General features: G+C 40.6%; 2 protein-coding genes and 1 pseudogene across 10 annotated transcripts in view; 1 reads left to right on the forward strand and 2 right to left on the reverse strand.

Moving 5' to 3' along the window:
- LOC18793820 (protein lava lamp) overlaps positions 1–21,548 on the reverse strand; it is a 37,747-nt gene that overhangs the window by 7,890 nt on the left and 8,309 nt on the right. For 6 of the 8 annotated variants that reach the window (XM_020569502.1, XM_020569498.1, XM_020569507.1 and 3 more), the window contains 6 exons: positions 20,506–21,394; positions 19,699–20,384; positions 19,453–19,594; positions 19,240–19,321; positions 18,995–19,131; positions 18,396–18,875 (listed from right to left, as the gene is read on the reverse strand). In XM_020569502.1, the coding sequence (XP_020425091.1) occupies positions 19,029–19,131; positions 19,240–19,321; positions 19,453–19,594; positions 19,699–20,384; positions 20,506–21,394 (1,902 nt within the window). In that variant the 3' untranslated portion in view covers positions 18,396–18,875; positions 18,995–19,028. Of the gene's footprint in view, positions 1–18,395; positions 18,876–18,994; positions 19,132–19,239; positions 19,322–19,452; positions 19,595–19,698; positions 20,385–20,505; positions 21,395–21,548 lie in introns of those variants that run through there. The other 2 variants (XM_020569495.1, XM_020569510.1) reach the window with 2 other exon arrangements.
- LOC109950509 lies at positions 4,993–7,158 on the reverse strand (annotated as a pseudogene). Its single transcript, XR_002272753.1, has one exon. The product of XR_002272753.1 is annotated as a probable sarcosine oxidase (transcript).
- LOC18791116 (probable sarcosine oxidase) lies at positions 16,571–18,296 on the forward strand. Its single transcript, XM_007227417.2, has one exon. It carries the CDS (start codon positions 16,877–16,879, stop codon positions 18,101–18,103), a length of 1,227 nt encoding a protein of 408 aa, XP_007227479.1. The 5' UTR covers positions 16,571–16,876; the 3' UTR covers positions 18,104–18,296.

The raw sequence follows: 21,548 nt of genomic DNA on the forward strand, positions 1-21,548 counted from the left end.
GGTCACTCACCGTTGGATGTAAATTCAACGGTTCACTCACTCTTGCACTCCTTTTTAAAAACTTTTTTGAACCATTAGATTAATATCCAACGGTGGGTGACCACAATCTCTTGGACTCCTGTGGTCCAAGAGATCGGGACTGATATTATATATATGTGAATAAGACAAATAGTCTCTTACAAAACCTTCAGCCCAGCTTTGGAGATCAACCAAAGACTTCAAACACATTCACCCAGCCGTATTTTGTCCATTCATCTACTTATTTTATATATATGCATAGACATATAATAAAACAAAGACTTTTCAGCCCAATTTGCAAAGGGCTCGCAGGCTTCGGCCGCACACTACAATAATCCAAAGACCTTCAGCCGCACACCACAACAACCCAAAGACCTCCAGCCGCAATCTCCTAATAGCTCCCGTATGCAATATTCCAAAAGACCCGGCCGCAATATTCTTCAAAGCTCGGCCGAGATTTCCTTGGGCTCCATCCATCGAACCCCGGCCGCATAAACCTTGCATAGCCCGGCTATAACCCTCCAGCCAGCTCTCCAAAACCCGGCCGACAATTTCATCTGGCCGTAGCCTTGCAAGGAAAGATCCGGCCGACCTCAATCTCCAGTCATATATAAACTGCCCGGCCACATCTCGCAGGCCCAGCTTCCTCCAACAAAACCCGGTCGAGATTTCCAGCTCCACTCGAACTGCCCAGCCGTACCTGGCTGCCCAGCTGCATACCCGGTTGTGATTTTCAACAGCCCCAAACAATTACCTACTGGTGCTAACGCTCCAATACATTCCATTGGGTTCATATCTTTTGATTCCAATATTCCTTTACACAATGTTCTTTGTGTCCCTTCTTTTAGGATTAATTTAATGTCTGTTAGCAAGCTTATCAAATCTCTGAATTGTTATGTCCTCTTTTTTCCTGATTTTTGTCTTTTGCAGGATTTGGCAAAGAAGAAGACAATTGGCTTAGGTAAACAACATGGCGGACTCTATTATATTCACCTTGTTCCTACTCACCCATCCTCAAATCACGTCTCCACTTCATCAAATTTTTGGCATCAATGTCTCGGTCACCCTTCACATGCTCGCCTACAATTACTTACTAAAATAAATCCAGCTATCGCTTCTATGCGCCCATTTTTTATGGAGCATGGCATCGTTTATCAAACTACATGTGTCTATACTCCTCAACAAAATGGAGTGGCCGAGCGTAAACATCGCCACATTTTAAATGTTGCTCGTTCTTTACGATTTCATTCAAATGTTCCTTTAATCTTTTGGGGTGAATGTGTCCTTACTGCTACGCATGCCCACTCCTTTGTTGTCAGAAAAGTCCCTTTATGAACTACTCTATGATCGTGCACCCTCATTGGATCATTTGCGAGTCTTTGGGTGTCTTTGCTATGACACAAATGTCCATCCTGTCCAAAAATAATATTCACGTGCCCGTCGTTGTATCTTCACCGGCTACCCTGCATGGCAAAAAGTATATCGCCTTTATGATCTCACCACGAAACAATTTTTCTCTGGTCGTGATGTCATTTTTTATTCAAACTCTCCAGGTAACACACAGCCAAACCCAATTGTTTTGCTATGCATAGACTCTTCTCATGAGCCATGTATAAATCCATCCTTCACACTTCCTCATCAACCTGATGTTTCACAGATGGAGGAATCACAGCATCTTGACCAATCCCATCCTTCAGTGGAGGAGTCACCTTCTGTTATTCCAGTAAATGAATCTAATAATTCTTCCACCATTCATGCGGATCATCATAACTCCACTCATCTTGCCTCGCCGGAGCCGGTTTCTCTTCCTCCAACTCTTCCCATCGCTTTCACCCCCATAGAACCAGATTCCTCGGTGACGGCTCACCCATCTCCTCATCTGGAACCAACCCATCACTCCACTTGTCCTATAAGACCTCCTATTTGGCATCGTGATTATAAACTGTCTCATGCTATATTGCATACCCAGGTTCCATTGTCCGACTCTATGCCAAGTTCTATGAAAGGTACTCGTTATCCCTTGTCAAATTTTGTTTCTTATGCACGTCTATAACCCGCACATCGTTCTTTCTTAGCCGTTATTTCAGGTCAAACAGAGCCCACTTCTTATGATCAAGCTGCACATGACCCCAATTGGCAACAAGCCATGACTGCCGAGATTATTGCTTTGGAGCAAAATAACACATGGACCCTCACATCCTTGCCTCATGGGAACAAGCCCATTGGTTGCACATGGGTGTATAAAATCAAACATCGTTCGGATGACACCATTGAGCGTTACAAAGCTCACTTAGTGGCTAAAGGCTACACTCAACAAGAAGGCCTTGACTATCATGAGACCTTCTCCCCCACTGCCAAACTTGTCACTGTTCGATGCTTGCTTGTTATTGCTATTGCTCGACATTGGCCTCTCCACCAACTTGACGTGCAAAATGCTTTCATCCACGGACATCTTGATGAGGAAATATATATGCTTCCTCCACCGGGCTTTCTTCGACAGGGAGAGAATCTTGTGTGTCGACTCAACAAGTCACTATATGGACTTAAACAAGCATCACGAAACTAGTTTTCCAAATTTTCCAATGCTATAAAAATGGTGGGATTTAATCAATCCAAGGCAGACTACTCTCTATTCACCAAGTCACATGGCTCATCTTTCACTGCTTTATTGATTTATGTTGACGACATTATAATTACAGGCAATGATCCAACCTCCATTAAATCTCTCATGGGAGTCCGTCATGAAAAATTTCACATCAAGGACATAGGTGACCTCAAATACTTTTTGGGCATTGAAGTGTCAAGATCTAAGTGTGGAATTGTCATCTCTCAACGAAAATACACCTTGGATATTCTAAAAGATGATGGTCTTCTTGGAGCACGCCTATATGATTTTTCCCTGGAGCAAAAGCTAAAGCTAACTCCAACTTATGGTGATCTGTTACATGACCCTACTCACTATAGGAGACTTGTTGGGCGCCTCATATACCTTACTATAACCAGGCCAGACATTGTTTACTCAGTACATATACTTAGCCAATTCATGCACCAGCCACGTAAGCCACACCTTGAGGCAATACTTCGAGTTTTGCGACATCTAAAGGGTTCACCCGGCCAAGGACTTTTGTTTCCTTCAGAAAACAACCTAAAGCTGACAGCCTTTTGTGACTCTAACTGGGCAAGCTGCCCAACTACGAGAAGATCTACATGTAACATCCCACATCGACCAACGGAGAGGGGGTGATGTCCCTTATATGTATATGCCCACTTCCATCTAGCACGAGGCCTTTTGGGAGCTCACTGGCTTCGGAGTCATGTGAACTCCAAAGTTAAGCAAGTTTGGGCTAGAGCCCTTATTGTAAAAGTATCATACTAACACCAACTGATGCACCTAAACGAGTATGATAATCAATTCGATCTTGGTTTGAGTGTTTTGAGAGAATTGTTTCAATATGCTGCTTTTGGTTTGATAAGACCTCACAACTTCTCCAAGCTTTATTATGGGCACTATTCGGTCCTCCAACATGAATTTGTAGTCTATCTTTTTTCTTCCAATTCGAAAATCCAACACCAACAAAAGATTCACCACCAAGTTGCTCTCCAATATCAGGTTTAAAGAGATAACAACATAGACAAAAGACAGCATCTTTTTCTACGCTATACTCTAACCAAGTAGGATATTCACTAAACCAACCAGGATTAAATCGTCTTTGTTTTGCTCCAAAATTTTTGTAAGGAAAATTATGCCCTCGAGGTTGACAAAGACCTTTTTGGAGATAAGCTCTTCGAACTTGGTCTTGAACATTCGGATGGTAACTTAATATTTGATTACGTAATCCAGGATCAGATGGTAGATTTTCCAAGTTAACTTTCGTAGTTTGGTTTGGACTACTTTCATTTTTCTTTTGACTCTTTGCAGGTGACGACTCTACTAACTCAGATTTTGATTTTCTTTTGAAAAATCTTTCCATAACTGAAACACATATATGAACTAAATTTAAATCAAAACAATTATGAACATCTTCTCAAACTTATAAACCGAAGCAAATTGAGCATTCAATTCAAAGCAATATATTAATCAAACTAATAGAGAATCATATATATAGAAATTTATAAAATTAAATTAAAATTTCACCAACACAAGTTCACAATTGCATTAAAGGGATAAACAATTACATACTACGCAAGAAAAATTACAAGGGATAGACAAATACATACTTGGAGTTGAATAGCGATTTACCAAATATCTCCAACCAAAACCTTTTCCCTTTGGTAATCTACACATAAATTGAAAGACCCATCATAATCAATAGAAATAAAAATAAAATAAAAAACTTGATAATATAATTAGAATTTTAGAAGAAAAAAAACTCACCAGCAGGTTGGTCTAGTGGTGTTTCTAACCTAAGAAAAGGGAAAAAGGCAATATATAATAATAATAATTCTAATCCTTTTAAGAATGGGTAGTGTATAATTTTAGGATATTTGACTGGCCCACGTTGAAATCTATGGACCACGCCACTATGACTTAACTTTTGGTTGAAATCTTCCTTCTTTGGCCCATATCCATATAGCCAGACTCCTAATATTAGTACTAATTTTTTTATTTTTTTCTGCACTGGTCCCCAAGTGCCTCCGCCACAGTATGATATTATGTAATATAAATTCCAGGGATATATGTGAAGGCCTTGACTCGGTTTTCATTTTGTACATGTCTACTTGGTTCTTTTTGGTCATCAATTAATATCTACGTTTTTCAAATTGGTTCAAATTGGGCTTTTTCTTATTATATATTTCTCATTCCAAGCTATATGGGGAAATGAGAATTCGAATACAGAATTTCGGATTTGAAATTCAGGGTAACTGCTCTTAACTACTTGAATTATAAGCTCCTTGTGTTTTAAATTGGCTTTTATTTTCATAAAATTATGTCCATCTCAAATTCCTAAATGTTATTTTCCCTACAATATGTAAAATTGATGCAACATTTCGAGGATCATTGAACACCAAATGAAGCAGTGTGTTTATTGTGTCAATTTGTCCAACACACACATACATAGTCACTCACACATAATCGCATACAGTTTGCTATATTAAAGTGCTTCAAATTATTGGCCACAGATGGAAGCTACCCAATTCTGCTTCAAATTAGCATCAATGATCTATAGGAAGTCTTTAACATTGCCTTTAGGATTCTCTTGAAACCTTGCTATCCTAAAGTGCTTTAGCTCCACTCCTTGAGCCTCCCCACTAAGTGCGAGGTCAGCCAATATCCTCCCCACCACCGGAGACAGCTTGAACCCGTGACCCGAAAACCCGCCACCCACCACCACATCCTTCCCAAACTCCCCACCCAAGAAATCAATCACAAAGTCCTCATCCGGGGTCATGGAGTACATACACAGCTGAGTGGCCACCGGCCCACCGGAGTCAACCACACCGGAGAACCTCCCCTCAATCCACTCCTTCAACGGAGCCAGCGGGTTCCCGGGTCCCCACGGCCTCTTATCCGGGTCACATGGGTACCCGCCATGCACGGCAACCTTGATCAAACCGGGGTACTCCAAAGAGAGTGTCCCATAAATGTAGGTATCCCCATAGCTAGCAAAGGTTGGAAAGTCACCACCAATGGCAAAACCACCCTCATGCCCCTCCTTAATCCTCCAATAACAAACAGCAGTCTCCAATGGCTGCATAGGCAGCTCAATTCCACCAACCGTTTTAACTAACTTTGTAGTCCAAGCCCCAACGGTCACCACACACTTCTTCCCCCAAAACCTCTCTCCATTTTCTGTGCACACCCAAACCCCCTTTCTCACCCCATCTCTCTCCACACCCTTCACCTCCATATTGTCCCTCAAAACGGCACCATTCTACAGAGCAAGTGTTTGAAACATAGACACAGCCTTGGTGGGTTTAATAACCTCACCATGCTCCGTCGCCACGGCCACCCAATCCTTCGAAATCCGAACCCGACCCCAGAACTCCCGATCCAGCTGGTCCCGCTTCATGACCCGAAAGGGGACCGAATTTTTACCACAGCTCTCAACAATGGCATGCAGAACTTTGTTGTTTGCCGGGGCCATGTCCAAATGGTGAACTTTGAAGTAGACATTGTAGCCGATCTCGGACTCGGCTTCCTGCCAGAGCTTGTAGGACTCGAGAACCTTCTGGGTAAGTGGCGCGGATCGTCCAGGACTCGCCAACCGCGCCACGGGAGGAGCCGCGGTGGTGGAGGAAGTCGAATTGCTCGAGGAAGAGGGTCTTCTGGTCACGCTTGGCCGTCTGGTAGGCGGTGGAGCTACCCATGATGCCGGCTCCGACCACGATGACGTCGAATTCATCGGCGGAATATTCCATTTGTGCGAAATTTTTCAGGCGATTGTTGGAGGAAGAAGAAGAAGACAGAGGAAGACGGTTGACATGTGATTTTTGCTGGCTACGTGCCACAGGTGGTAGAGGAAGTCGAATTGCTCGAGAGTCAGTGAGAGTGTGTTTTTAAAGTAGAAAATTCGGTATAAGTCCAATTCTTATGATAAAATTTGGGTGCAATCCACACATTTGTTGTTAGTAATTCAAGTCTTCTGACTTTTGTGCCATGTAGGATTACTTACCTTTTTTTAATTTCTAAGGTTTATATTTTATTTTCTTAATTTTTTAATTTACGTTGTGCTTCCAATTTTGCACCTAAGATAGAAATCGGATAACCTAAATGCGAGCATAATATCAAAAATCGCGTTAAACAATCTTCAGACGCCAAGAATAGAAAGAATCTTAGAAATCGTATCTTCCACAATTAATTATGGCCCTGTCGTATAGGTAATCGCAGGTACCTAGTCAAAGGTATATGCCAAACTTCAAAACTATCATATAGGTAAGCTCTTGTCGCAGGTATGTATAGGTAATCGCAGGTACTTGTGTCATAGGTACACTTTCGGAAGTTACCTGTAGGATAGGTTCTTCGTGAAGCGTCATATCAAGCCACTGCGTAAAGTACCTGCGCCATAGGTACACTATTTATAGCATTAAAGAACAATTAACACTCAAAAAAAAAAAAATAGAAGAGAAAGAAATTTAAAATGAAAAATGGAAAAGTCGACTAGGAGTGGAGTATTTATACTTTGAATTGGGCGGGAGCTGGTTTTTCCCATTTGTAAATAAATACTTTGCTTTTGTTTAAGATCACACGGGTTGTCATCTACTACTGGAATTTACTCTATCATTAGTAGTAATTATGCAATTTGGATTTGGGGGATCTGAGATATGCGATTTAGATTAACAGATTGGGAAAGACGTCCTTTACTTTCCATTTGTATACAATGACAGGTGTTGTAAATAAATTAAATTTTGTGGCAACACTATTTGCTTAGGTGGCTGCACGACTGGGCTTTAGGACTGGAATTAATAGGTAACAATTACTGTCCTACAATCAAACTGTATTCTTGAAATTTGACCCATATCTAAGAGTGGGATTTTTTGGACCCGCCAAATTCTTCCTCTGAATTACGATATTGCCACGGGTTCATTTTATGCTTTGTCCTTTGTGTAGTAATTTTGTGCGAATCGCGCCACTTTACTTTGTTTTTTTTTCTTTCAATTTATAAATAAAAAATCATGCTTTAGGACTTTTGGAAATTTAAAAAGGTAAAAAGAAGAAGGGTATATTCCTTCTTGTCTCAATTCCTTAATTAATATGAATCGAATATTTATCATCGGTTAAGCATGTCTTCCACAAGAGAAAGTGAAACATCGTAAAGTTACAAATTTACTAGTATAAATTGATTGCTTCAGTATGATAAACCTAATCAGAATAGTGATGCACCAAAACTTTGTGTCCTAGTCCACTTAGGGAGAAAAAGGCTAATGATCACTACGGGATTTGATATTAGAGAAGTATATATTTTCCATTACAGAGTTGCATTATGCGGATTAATTGCGAATTTCTATTTTTGCCGTGAGATCATTTCAGGCTTCATTTCAACGCTTCATTTCCCAAGTTCATTCTTCTCTCTCTCTCTCTCTCTCTCTCTCTCTCTCTCTCTCTCTCTCTCTCTCTCTCTCTCTCTCTCTCTCTCTCTCTCTCTCTCTTCCTTTTTGTTTTCCTTTCCTTCTCTCTTCTCTCTCTTTCCTTTTCTTTTCCTATGTAATTGTGCACTTAATGAAAAATTAGATGAACACTCAATTTCATTACATGAAAAAACCAATAATGTATCAAAATTAATTGCAATTGTTCGTGGAGAATTAACTTCCAAAAATGTCAGTTGAATCCTTGAAGAGAGGCTTGTTGCATATGGAAAGAGTTGAAAAGGAAAAAGACAAGGAGCTTCTTCTCTTGCGTAGAAATATTGGCTTACTTTTTGAAGCATGCACTAGTTCAGTTATGGAAATGGGTAGAATAAAAACTGAATTGGTTGGAAATGGTTGGGCTGCTGGAGATCAAAGGACACTACTACAAAAATCACAATAGACGACGGGAATTGTTCGCTCTAAAACTAAACAGATAGAAATAAGGCTAACTTACAAGTGGAGTAGAGAGTTTGGGCTTGAGGAGCCTTCGGCTCATAGCGTCCTTCCTTATGGCCTAGTGCTGTATCCGGCCTGGAGAAAGAAAAGGCAGGTGAAGTTTGAGACACCGGTGTGGCGCCGGCCGAAGACCCTCTGATGCCGAAATTAGTGACTAAGCGCAATTATATTGACAATGTGAAAGCACAAGTCAAGCAAAAAGTCTTACCTCTTGGCTGGGCCAAGGGGCTCTATTTATAGAGAGCATTTGTGATGCTTTTAGTACTTAGTTTCGATATGGGACTCGTGGGAGTGTCTTCGACGGTCGACACGTGCCCTGACAGGTTTTGGTTGGAGTTCCGAGGTAATCTGTCAGAATCGGCCGGATGTGCTGACTGGTCACTCGGCACCGTGTACCGAAGGTTGGTGCGAGCGAGTCGATCGATTGCACTTACCAACTTGACGACCACATATGGATCGGTGGAGTATGCCGAATGATCTTCGGCATAGCTTGCTAAGATGGTCTCAGCCTCATTTACTTTCCACGTGTCATGACGTGAGTGGCGGGTTAGATATGGTACAAATAGGAATCCATTGTCGTGTAGATGGTTTTTAAATCGTCGTAAAATTGACCACCATCTTTTGATGCATAAAATTTTCGTGAAATTGACCACCGTCTTTGGCAGCAATCACATTAGTAAGAGATCTGACCCTCTCTTGCAAATCGGTACAAGTGGCACGACCATCTTCTAGCTCTTTCACTCTCTGCTCCAATTGGTTACGTTCACCCTTCATCACTTCCACTTGTTTTTCCAAATCATGCACCAACGTTTTTTAGGATTGAAGATCCATTGAATAACTTGTTGCAGCCGCTTCAGCCCCCTTGATTTGACTTACAAGCTCCATGCAAATCCTTTCCTTTTGAATGTCCTTCTCCTGAAGTTCTTTCTGCAACTTGGAAATGGTAATCTTCAATTCCTTTTGGTTACCTTCCATAATTTCAATTGTCAGAGTACCAAAATCATTCACAGTCAATCTATAATCGCCCGTCTGTCATAGTCCTGACACATTCCTCAGAGTGAAACTGCTCATCTCCACACAAAAAAAAAGTATATCAATAAGAAAATCTGCTGATTTCAATCTCATCCCTTGATCTCCAGCAGCCCAAGATTCAAATATAAAAAATCTTATATCTTTACAAGATTCCAAACTTCTTGGCTTTGAATCACATGATTGTCATACCTTGATGCAACAATTGCTCTCTGTGGCAATTCGTTCTGTTTTGGAGAAGCCTGTAAGGTATGCAATAACTCGATTGTGCTTCTTCTTCAATGCTATATGTACAAAGACGGTGGATGTTTCCAAGCTAGATAAGTTGGAAGAAGATATAGTAGTTACTTTGTGTTTGCTTGAGAAATATTTTCCCCTTTCATTCTTCGATATCATGGTTCATCTATTAGTACATCTTGTCAGAGAAGTTCATCTATGTGGCCCAGTTTGTTTTAGATGTATGTATCTGTTCGAAAGATATATGAAAGTGCTAAATGGGTATGTTCATAGCCGTACTCATCCCGAAGGTTGCATTGCTGAGCGGTATATAGCTGAAGAAGCTGTGGAGTTTTGCACCGAGCATTTATATGATGTTAGTACAATTGGAGTGCCATCAAGCCAGAAGATGGGACTTTCAAAGCCACTATCAGGTTGCTCAGTGAGTTTAGTTGATCGGGACCTGTTGAACCAGGCATATCTATATGTCTTAGAGAATACGGAGGAAGTCCTACCTTATATCTAGTATGAGTTTGATTCATAATGTTTTAAATTATTCCTTATGTTTTCCTTATATACAAAGGACCATAATGCTTGAATTCTACCATGTAGGGAACATATGATCCACATCAAAACCACTTATCCAAAATTTAAAAAGAAAACACAGTGGCTGCAAGATAAGCATAACAACACTTTCATTCAATGGTTACGTTTTGAGGTATATGTTATGGAATAACATATTGGACTTTTATTTTTCTTCTTTCTATGTTAGATTGAATTAAGATATGATTAATTTGCAAGTTCAAAGTGAACTCAATGGGAAATACAATAATGACGTATCAGAAAATTTGAGGTGGCTAGCAGCTGGTCCAAGCATGGCAGTGCCATCACATAAGAGTTATCTTATTAAATGTGTTAAATTTAACACCAATGCACAAGATGATGTCCGGATTGTTCAAAATAGTGGAGTTTATTTACTTGCAAATACTATGCAAGTTGCAAGTGCTAAGGACAAAAACTCGATTGTCTCAAATATGGGTTTTTATGGTGTCATTCAAGATATTTGGTTGACTACCAAAAGTTTAGAATCCCAGTCTTCATGTGTGATTGGATAGATAACGCTTATGTCCTTGTAGTCGACGGACTTGGATATACCTTTGTAGATCTTAGTAAAATTGGACATAGGACTGACCAATTTGTTATGGCTTCTCAAGTCAAACAAGTATTTTTTGTTGCCGACCCAATGCATCATAGTTGGTCGGTAGTGTTATCAATGCCGAATAGAGAATATGATGATGTTATTGGTGATGATGTGCTAAGTGATGTGAGATTTGAGTCTGAGCCATTTACTAGAAGGATGCCAAATGTTGATGTGAGCCATGCACAATATCATACCACAACCATAATATAGGTACCGACGTCTAAAGAACACACATGACTGTCATTTAGTTGAAAGCATCGTACATAATAATCAAACAACGACGGTCGCGTGCAGCCGTTACTACTGTATATTCACGACGGAGTTGTTCATAGAAGTGACATTTCAAATATAATAACACGATGATAAAGGGTACAAAATGACGTATTTAACGACTTCACTATGACCTTCCATATATATATTTACCGTCATCTATCAGAACCACAAAAGCCATTTTAGTTTAAATATTTATCGTTAAATATTCAGGTCTGAGTTATCAGGTCGTGTTGATATCGTGTTGACCTGTTAGCCACCCGTTAAACTAACGGGTTGTTTCGGTGTTCATTCACGAAAACATGAATCCACTAGTTAATGGAGTAATTTTGTAATTTACTATTCTAAAATCCCTACCTACCTAGTGCTTCGTCTCTTCATTTCGCGTCTCTAGCTCTTCACCTTCTCTCTCTCAACCTTATCATCTTTTCTTCTTGCGATCTCTATGTCAAATGTTCTCTTCTCTTCTCAAAACCTCTCTCAATGTACGATTGCTCTCACTCTTCTTCTTGTTCTCAAGTTGATGTCTTTCTTGATTTTCTGTTTAAATTAATATATTTTGGATTTTTGTTGTCTTGTGTATTCGTTGCCTTTGCTTGGTTTGTCTTTTAACACAAATGGTGGGTTATCTTTGTGTTTAGGCCCAAAAAATCCAAGGTTGGGCCCAAATATATTTCTAACCCAGTACGACACCTAACTTGGGAATAAACCCAAATTTGGTACACAAGAATTTGTTATATGCGCTTGCACGCATGGCACGCCAAGAAAATATGCAACATGCCAGTGCAGAAAGGTCATAACAGGCCCGTAAAATGTACTGGTTCTATGAACCCATGCTCATTATCCTGTCAAGCGCCATTTTGGCTAGGCCATAGCCCTTATAAAACGGCAAAGCTAGAGCACAAGCACGCCAAATAACATGCCACGCTAAGCGAAAAATCCTTACTTTTGCACCAAGCCACGCCACAAGCTTAACTGGGCCTAAGCCACGCGAACGCCAGGGCTTGCTAAGTAGGTTGTTGTATGGATGGTTACGAGCATTCACGAGGCTCATTGATGAGCCAAGAAGTGGAAGTTTTGGGTCGCTTGGGAGTATGAAAGAGAGAAAAAGGTGGCCCGTTACCTTAGAAAATTAGCCCATCACCTTAGTCAAAAATAGTCCATCATTTTAGAAAGTTAGTTCATCCCCTTAGTAAACTAGCCCATCATCTTCGGGAGTGGCCCAAGTGACTTGAAAAATATCTGAAAGTCTCCAACACATGGCTGGAGATAAAACCACGATGGACCACCTAAAGAACCAAAAGGTATTTGAGTGTGCAGGCTCCTTGAAGTCTCCAGCACATGGCCAAAGACAAACCTAACACAAGCCATCCAAAAAACCAAAGGATACTTAAGCAAAACACTCATCAGACCAACACCATTACCCACTACTTTTTTCCACCAGCTCTTGCCATAAAATGAAGGGAAAAAGAAGGGGAAATGGTAGCCCAAAATAGGAGATGGTCATAGGGACAGCTACGGGAAGGCTCTAAAGCCTTCAAAATTCTTGTCTCTGTGTGTTTGGATTGAGGAGGATTTCACCAAATGGGGATGAATCAAAGGAAGAGAAATAGAGGGGGAGACTTGGTAGATTAGGGAGAAACCAGCTAGGGTTTCTTGGGAAGAAGGAGCTTTCAGTGCCTATAAAAAGAGGCATCACCTACCTATCATCATAACCACATCCAGAGAGAGTAAGCATGACCTCTCATCCCTGGAACGCTTTGATTTCAAACCTTATTCCTCCATCTCTTCCCATTTTCTCTTCTAGCAAGCCATTCCAAAGCCTGATGAAGCTTTCGTCAAGCTGCCGAAAAATTGCTCAAACCACCCATTCTTCCATCTTATTCCTCTCTCTCCCATAATCACATCCAAAGAGAGCAAGCATTACCTTTTATCCCTGGAACCCTTCGATTTCAAGCCTTATTCCTCCATCTCTTCCCATTTTCTCTTCTGGCAAGCCATTCTAAAGCATGACGAAGCTTTCCTCAAGCTACTGAAAAATTGCTCAAACCACCAATTCTTCCATCTTATTCCTCTCTCTCCTATAACCACATTCAAAGGGAGCAAGCAGCACCTCTCACCACTGGAGCCCTTCAATTTCGAGCCATGTTCTTCCATTTCTTCCCATTTTCCCTTCTGGCAAAACACTCAAGGGCCTGAAGAAGCTTTCGTCAAGCTGCCGAAAATTTGCTAAAACCACGCATTCTTCTATCTTCATCTTTACCTCTCTTCCCTCAACAAATCATCCCAAAAACTCCCTCTTCCCCTTACTTCTAGCCTCTGTTTCTCATAAGAAACCCAAGCCCTCTCTCTCTCATGCTAAACTCATGAATGCTCAACTCTCATGCCACAAGCTTATCAAGCCAAGCCTAAATATTTATCTGTAAGCAACTGTTGGTTTTGTTGGTGAAGGAAGCCAATATGTTTCCTAAGGCTTCATGTACCTTTTGAAGCACTCTTGGGGCCTGATTATTGAACTCAGACACAGGGGCAGCTCTAGTCATTCGAACTTTATGGCAGCCTAGGCCCATCTTTAGCCGCCAGAATGAAAAAGCCCCTACACTTTGGTTGTGATTGAAAGAGCAAGGAAGGTGGTTGTGACGGCTGCCTCAAGAGTGCAAAACATAAATCAATGGCGAACCTTTTGTGGAAGAAGATGGAGGGCTAGGGCTCCCAAGCAATGAATGAAATCGAGCACAAGCCTTGGAATCTATTTCACTTTTTCATCATAACCTATTTTCTCATTTCCAATGTTTGATTTTTATGTATGCATAATCTATTAATGTTGTTCTGAACCTTGGATCTGTTGTGCAAAACTTAACTCCCTTCAGGATCTTGTTCTTGATGGACTATGTAACAAACTCTCACAACCCACAAGGATGAAAGAAACACTCACACACTCACAAGAAAAATAAGCAAGCACACAAAGAACACAAAGATTTATAGACGTTCAGCAACTTGCCTACATCCTCTTAGTGATCCCCTTTAGAAAATTCACTAATGAAAGATAGGTTACAACCTTGGTTTACAAATGGAAATCCCTCTGAACACTAATCTCTCCCAAGCTCTCTTTTCCTCTCTCACCCCTTGCTCAAACCCTTGATGCTCTTGTGGACTCTCTCACTTAATTTTCGCTCCTTGGTTTGTATTATAAGACTCCAACTCTTAGCTCCTAGCTTGAGCTGATTGCTCTCTCTTCCTCCCTTGATGGTTTAAGCCACACATGTTGCCTTGCATCTACTTCCTTTTTATAGACAAGCCTTTGGAATTAGGATGAAGCTTCTTCTTCCTGCACATTCGCCCTTCAGCCACTCAACATAGACTTTGAGTTAGGTGAACCAAAAGCAAGTCACCAATGGTTTCACCTTCAGCCACCTTATTCAGAAAGCCTTTGAAACAAGTCAAGAAACAACCATAAAGCGTTTTCCAAGTGTTTGCCAACCTTCATAGAACTCAGATTTGACTTAGGAAGTCCTTGTAATTAGGTAGAAAGCATAGCACATGGAAAACATGGCTGAAAACACGTGGAAAATCAACACAGCACTGCAATGGCGACCGATCGCAAGGAGGATGCTACCGGTCGCTTTGAGATAGATTCAAAACGCGCTTCTGGCCTTGCAAAATGACCGGTCGCAAGTATCGGTGACCAGTCGCTTTCTGGCCATTTCTGAGTCTTCCAATCTGCTTCGAAACCACCAGTCATGCCTACCTGGCGACCGATAGCTTCCTCCGAAGTTAGCATCCTTTAGATGAACCAATTTTCCAACAGAATCTAACTGATAATCCATTAATGTTGGTTATTGAGGAGAGTGCGGCTGTGCAGTGGTTTTGGTTTCTTTTTTTTATTAAGTTTTTTTTTTTCCTTAAAGGGTGAAACAGGTCGTGTCGTGTAATTCGCAAATTATAACGAATCGTGTTCGTGCTTGATATTATCCACCCGTTTTCTTAAAGGATTGTGTTGTGTCAACCTGTTAAGAAAAATGGGTTGACACAAACACTGCAAACATGACACGAATGCCAGGTCTAGCTATATTTATATTATTGGTGACATGGTAAGTTAGGCAATGACGTCGACTTTTTAAAAGAGTAGCGTCGTAGTATATAATAATAATTACGTTCTTTCCATATTTACAATTGTTACTACTTCATTTGCACGTCGTTAAGGACCATAAGCATCGTGGAATCTGTATTAATCACGACGGTTTATTTTAAAGTACCGTCGTGACAAGGATTCTGCATTACGGTAAGTTAATATTTTTTGTCATGGTTACTCTATGTTACGGCCAGACGTGGATAAATTATGCAATGTTTGCTCCTTCAGACGACGCGAAATTTCTAAAAGCTTTGTCTAAGATTATCGAAGTTGACCTTTTTTGCAGTTTTTATATTAATTAGACGTCGGTTTTTAGTTGCAGATGACGTAGTATGTTATAACAATGTCGGTAATTTACCATCGTGATTTTAAGTATCAAAAGATGATGATCAATTTCACGACGATTTAAAAACTATCTACACGACGATGGATTCCCGCCATCTATTGTTATTTTTGTAGTCCCTTGATCTCCAGCAGCCCAACCATTTCCAACCAATTCAGTTTTTCTTCTACCTATTTCCATAACTAAACTAGTGCATGCTTCAAAAAGTAAGCCAATATTTCTACGCAAGAGAATAAGCTCCTTGTCTTTTTCCTTTGCAACTCTTTCCATATGCAATAAGTCTCTCTTCAAGGATTCAACTGACTCATTTTTGGAAGTCTCCACGAACAATTGCAATTAATTTTGATACATTATTGGCTTTTTCATGTAATGAAATAGAGTGTTCATCTAATTTTTCATTAAGCGCACAATTACGTAGGACAAGAAAAGGAAAGAGAGAGAGAAGAGAGAAGGAAAGGAAAATAAAAAGGAAGAATAAAAGAGAGAGAGAGAGAGAGAGAGAGAGTGAGTGAGTGAATTTGGGTAGAGGAAATGAAGCGTTGGAATGAAGCCTGAAATGATCGGCAAAAATAGAAATTCGCAATTAATCCGCATAATGCAACTCCGTAATTGAGAATATATACTTCTCCAATATCAAATCCCATAGTGATCATTAGCCTTTTTGTCCCTAAGTGGAAGTTTTGGTGCATAACTAATTCTGATTAGGTTTATCATAACACTTTCTCCTGTCGAAGACATGCTTAACCGATGATAAATATTCGATTCATATTAATTAAGGAATTGAGACAAGAAGGAATATACCCCTCTTCTTTTTACCTTTTTAAATTTCCAAAAGTCCTAAAGCATGATTTTTTATTTATAAATTGAAAGAAAGAAAAAAGCAAAAAACAAAGTAAAGGTGCGCGATTCGCACAAAATTACTGCACAAAGGACAAAGCATACAAATGAACCAGTGGCAATATCGTAATTCAGAGGAAGAATTTGGCGGGTCCAAAAAATCCCACTTTAAAAACACACTCTAACTCTCGAGCAATTCGACTTCCTCCACCACCTGTGGCACGTAGCCAGCAAAAATCACCTGTCAACCGTCTTCCTCTGTCTTCTTCTTCTTCCTCCAACAATCGCCCTGAAAAATTTCGCAGAGATGGAATATTCCGCGGATGAATTCGACGTCATCGTGATCGGAGCCGGCATCATGGGTAGCTCCACCGCCTACCAGACGGCCAAGCGTGACCAGAAGACCCTCCTCCTCGAGCAATTTGACTTCCTCCACCACCACGGCTCCTCCCATGGCGAGTCCCGGACGATCCGCGCGACCTACCCGGAAGACTACTACACGCCATTGGTTCTCGAGTCCTACAAGCTCTGGCAGGAAGCCGAGTCCGAGATCGGCTACAATGTCTACTTCAAAGCTCACCATTTGGACATGGCCCCGGCAAACAACAAAGTTCTGCATGCCATTGTTGAGAGCTGTGGTAAAAATTCGGTCCCTTTTCGGGTCATGAACCGGGACCAGCTGGATCGGGAGTTCTCGGGTCGGGTTCGGATTCCGGAGGATTGGGTGGCCGTGGCGACGGAGCATGGTGGGGTTATTAAACCCACCAAGGCTGTGTCGATGTTTCAAACACTTGCTCTGCAGAATGGTGCCGTTTTGAGGGACAATATGGAGGTGAAGGGTGTGGAGAGAGATGGGGTGAGAGGAGGGGTTTGGGTGTGCACAGAAAATGGAGAGAGGTTTTGGGGGAAGAAGTGTGTGGTGACCGTTGGGGCTTGGACTACAAAGTTAGTTAAAACGGTTGGTGGGATTGAGCTGCCTATGCAGCCATTGGAGACCGCTGTTTGTTATTGGAGGATTAAGGAGGGGCATGAGGGTGGTTTTGCCATTGGTGGTGACTTTCCAACCTTTGCTAGCTATGGGGACAACTACATTTATGGGACACCATCTTTGGAGTACCCCGGTTTGATCAAGGTTGCCGTGCATGGCGGGTGCCCATGTGACCCAGATAAGAGGCCGTGGGGACCCGGTAACCCGCTGGCTCCGAACACGCTGACTCCGTTGAAGGAGTGGATTGAGGGGAGGTTCTCCGGTATGGTTGACTCCGGTGGGCCGGTGGCCACTCAGACTCAGCTGTGTATGTACTCCATGACCCCGGATGAGGACTTTGTGATCGATTTCTTGGGTGGGGAGTTTGGGAAGGATGTGGTGGTGGGTGGCGGGTTTTCGGATCACGGGTTCAAGCTGTCTCCGGTGGTGGGGAGGATATTGGCTGACCTTGCACTTAGTGGGGAGGCTCAAGGAGTGGAGCTAAAGCACTTTAGGATAGCAAGGTTTCAAGAGAATCCTAAAGGCAATGTTAAAGACTTCCTATAGATCATCGGTGCTAATTTGAAGCAGAATTGGGTAGCTTCCATCTGTGGCCAATAATTTTAAGCACTTTAAGATAGCAAACTGTATGCGATTATGTGTGAGCGACTATGTATGCGTGTGTTGGACAAATTGACACAATAAACACACTGCTTCATTTGGTGTTCAATGATCCTCGAAACGTTGCATCAATTTTACATTGTAGGGAAAAAAAATTGTTTTTTTTTTCTTTTCCAAATTTCGTTTTAAAAAACTGAAACCAACATCTAGAAATTTGAGATGGACATAATTCTATGAAAAAAAGTAGATATTAATTGATGACCAAAAAGAACCAAGTAGACATGTACAAAATCTGCTTGCAAAAAACCGAGTCAAAGCCTTCACATATATCCCTGGAATTTACATTACATAATACCATAAAAGCACTACTTTGGAGCTTTTGTTACAGCTAAATTCCCACTAATTTTAATAAGAGAACCTATAATAATAACAGCTATCATGTGTACAACCTTTGGTTGGGTATTGAGGTAAACAAATTTTGACCTATGATCTCTATGATGGAATTTCTTTTTTCTTATTAGATGCAACCAAGCTTTCGAGATTCGTTACAGTAAAAAATGGGAATCTGAATTGCTTGGTTGAGCAAAATAATAAATCAATCTAACCACATCTAGGATGGAGAAAAAATAGCAGATTAAGCTTCCAACTTAATACCCCAATAAAAGCATAATCATAGTTGGGACTAGGGGCCCATCTTGCATCCCAACCAAATGTGAACCTGCAACACAAGCAAACGCAGAGCATAAGATTTGACTTCCAAGCAGAATTTCCAGACATATCAGTAAAGCAAGATCAGATGTTCAATAAAATCAATAAAAGAGATTTGCAACCACATACCACCTGACAAGAGGATCTCTGACCATTTGGCTTTTCAAATTGCAAAAGTAGCAACAAGCGCATGCAGTATAAACCAATAGAGTATAATGCCAAGCCGTAAAGCAGGTTGCCGCATTAGAGTCCGCTCACAAGAAACCCTGGAGATTGTGTACAAGATGATTTAGTTTATTCACAAAATCTAGGAAAGTTTCAAATTGAAATATTACAAAAAAAAATAACAATAATATGGAATTCGATATGCGTACCAAAGGCCATCGACCATGTCAGTCACAGGTCTTGTAAATCTTGGAACAATTCTTGATGTAGTGAGTGACTTGAAACCATGAACTACAGCAAAAGAAACAAAGAAAAGTCGAACACGAGTAAGAAATGCCTTGACTTGTCTGACTTGGAATTAGAGGAAAAGAACAGTAACAGTACTAACAGATGACAGAAGCTATTTCAGTATAGGATTTTACCTTTATCATCCTCTTCATCGTCTAACCTACTAGTCTTCTCAGAATCCATATCTATCGCAATTGCAACTTGGTCACTATTGCCTTTGCGCAAACTGCGGACTTGAGGTGCAATGGAGGACCCAGATACCGCCCAGTTGTTTTTCTATTAAAAAAATCCACAAATTTAAAGTCATTAATGACATTACAATACTCTGACAAAGGCCTAGAAATGCAAGTTAATAAACAAATAAACATATAACATCTCACCGCAGGTTCAACCTCGATAATTTCAGAGGTCATACTAGTTCCTCTGCCTGAATCTCCAACACCTTCAAGCAAATTTAGTTGTGATTCTTTCTCATGTAAAGACTTCTCAAGACTTTCTCCCTTCCGTGTTAATTCTTCTACCTTACTCCTCTCAACTTGCAATAGCGTATCTTTGCTTTGAGCTACAGCCTGTAGATCCTCCAATTCTGATATAATACAATCAATCTTTTTCTTAAATATTTCCTTATGTTCAGAGTCATTATCATTGTTCTTTTCCCTAAGATATGCGTTGTGCACAACAACCCGAGCAATATTCATATCAAACCATGTTAATAACTCAAGGATCTCATCTGAATTTCTTTTGTTGCTGGTTTGAGATGCAACAAGAACATCATTGGTGCACCTAGTGACCTCTTGCCTTAAGAAAGATATCTCAGCATCCCGATCTTGCAATTGTGATTGGAGCTTTTCCACCTCAGCAAGGAGGTTTGCAGATAGATGATGTAGCTCATCAAACTTACTCACAGTGACGGAAAGCTTTTTCATAACCTTCCCGCGAGAAGCTTCAAGGTTCTCAAGATCTAGGTTCTTTTGTTCCACAACCTTTTCCAATTCCTTAATCTTGAAAGTGAGACCTTGCATTTGCACCTCCTCATCATCAAGTGCTTGCATTAGGTCCTCAATCTCTGCAATCACAAGCAATTTTATAATTATTGATTATTTGAATAACCATTTTAAACTCCTTCAAAAGATAAACATTCAAATTATATATTTGATGGTGTGGATCGAATGTCAATGAGAACTGACCTTGGTCTTTGGCAGCAATCACATCAGTCAGTGATCTGACCCTCTCTTGTAAATCGGTACAAGTGGCACGACCATCTTCTAGCTTTTTCACTCTCTGCTCCAATAGGTTACGTTCACCCTTAATCACTTCCACCTGTTTTTCCAAATCATGCACCAACGTTTTTGAGGATTGAAGATCCATTGAATAACTTGTTGCAGCCGCTTCAGCCCCCTTGATTTGACTTACAAGCTCCATGCAGATCCTTTCCTTTTGAATGTCCTTCTCCTGAAGTTCTTTCTGCAACTTGGAAATGGTAATCTTCAATTCCTTTTGGTTACCTTCCACAATTTCAGCTGTCAGAGAACCAAAATCATTCACAGTCGACAATAGCCCGTCTGTCATAGTCCTGACACATTCCTCAGAGTGAAACTGCTCCTCTCCACCAAAAGAAAGTCCATCGACGGGAAATTCTGCTGATTTCAATCTCATCCCTTGATCTCCAGCAGCCCAACCATTTCCAGCCAATTCAGTTTTTCTTCTACCCATTTCCATAACTGAACTAGTGCATGCTTCAAAAAGTAAGCCAACATTTCTACGCAAGAGAAGAAGCTCCTTGTCTTTTTCTTTTTCAACTCTTTCCATATGCAATAAGTCTCTCTTCAAGGAATCAACTGACTCATTTTTGGAAGTTAATTCTCCACGAACAATTGCAATTAATTTTGATACGTTATTGGTTTTTTCATGTAATGAAACTGAGTGTTCATCTAATTTTTCTTTAAGCGCGCCAACCTCCACCATGAGTTCTTGCAGATAATGCCTTACGTAAGTAAAGATTTCAACAATAAAATTGTCATCCGAACGGCCATGCATGTTGGAGTCTGACCAAGAATTCATCAAAGTAAAGTTCTCCTGAACAGGGAAACTGAAATTAGAAGATAAAGAAAATGCTATTTATATATTTAAAAAAATTAATAGTCTAACTGAAGCTGATAAGAGAGAAGAAAGCTTCAGATGAAAATTAAAGACTATAATTGCCATACAACATATAACAGAAAAAAAGTAA

This window comes from Prunus persica, chromosome G1 (assembly GCF_000346465.2).
Source record: "Prunus persica cultivar Lovell chromosome G1, Prunus_persica_NCBIv2, whole genome shotgun sequence".
NCBI classification, from domain to species: domain Eukaryota; kingdom Viridiplantae; phylum Streptophyta; class Magnoliopsida; order Rosales; family Rosaceae; genus Prunus; species Prunus persica.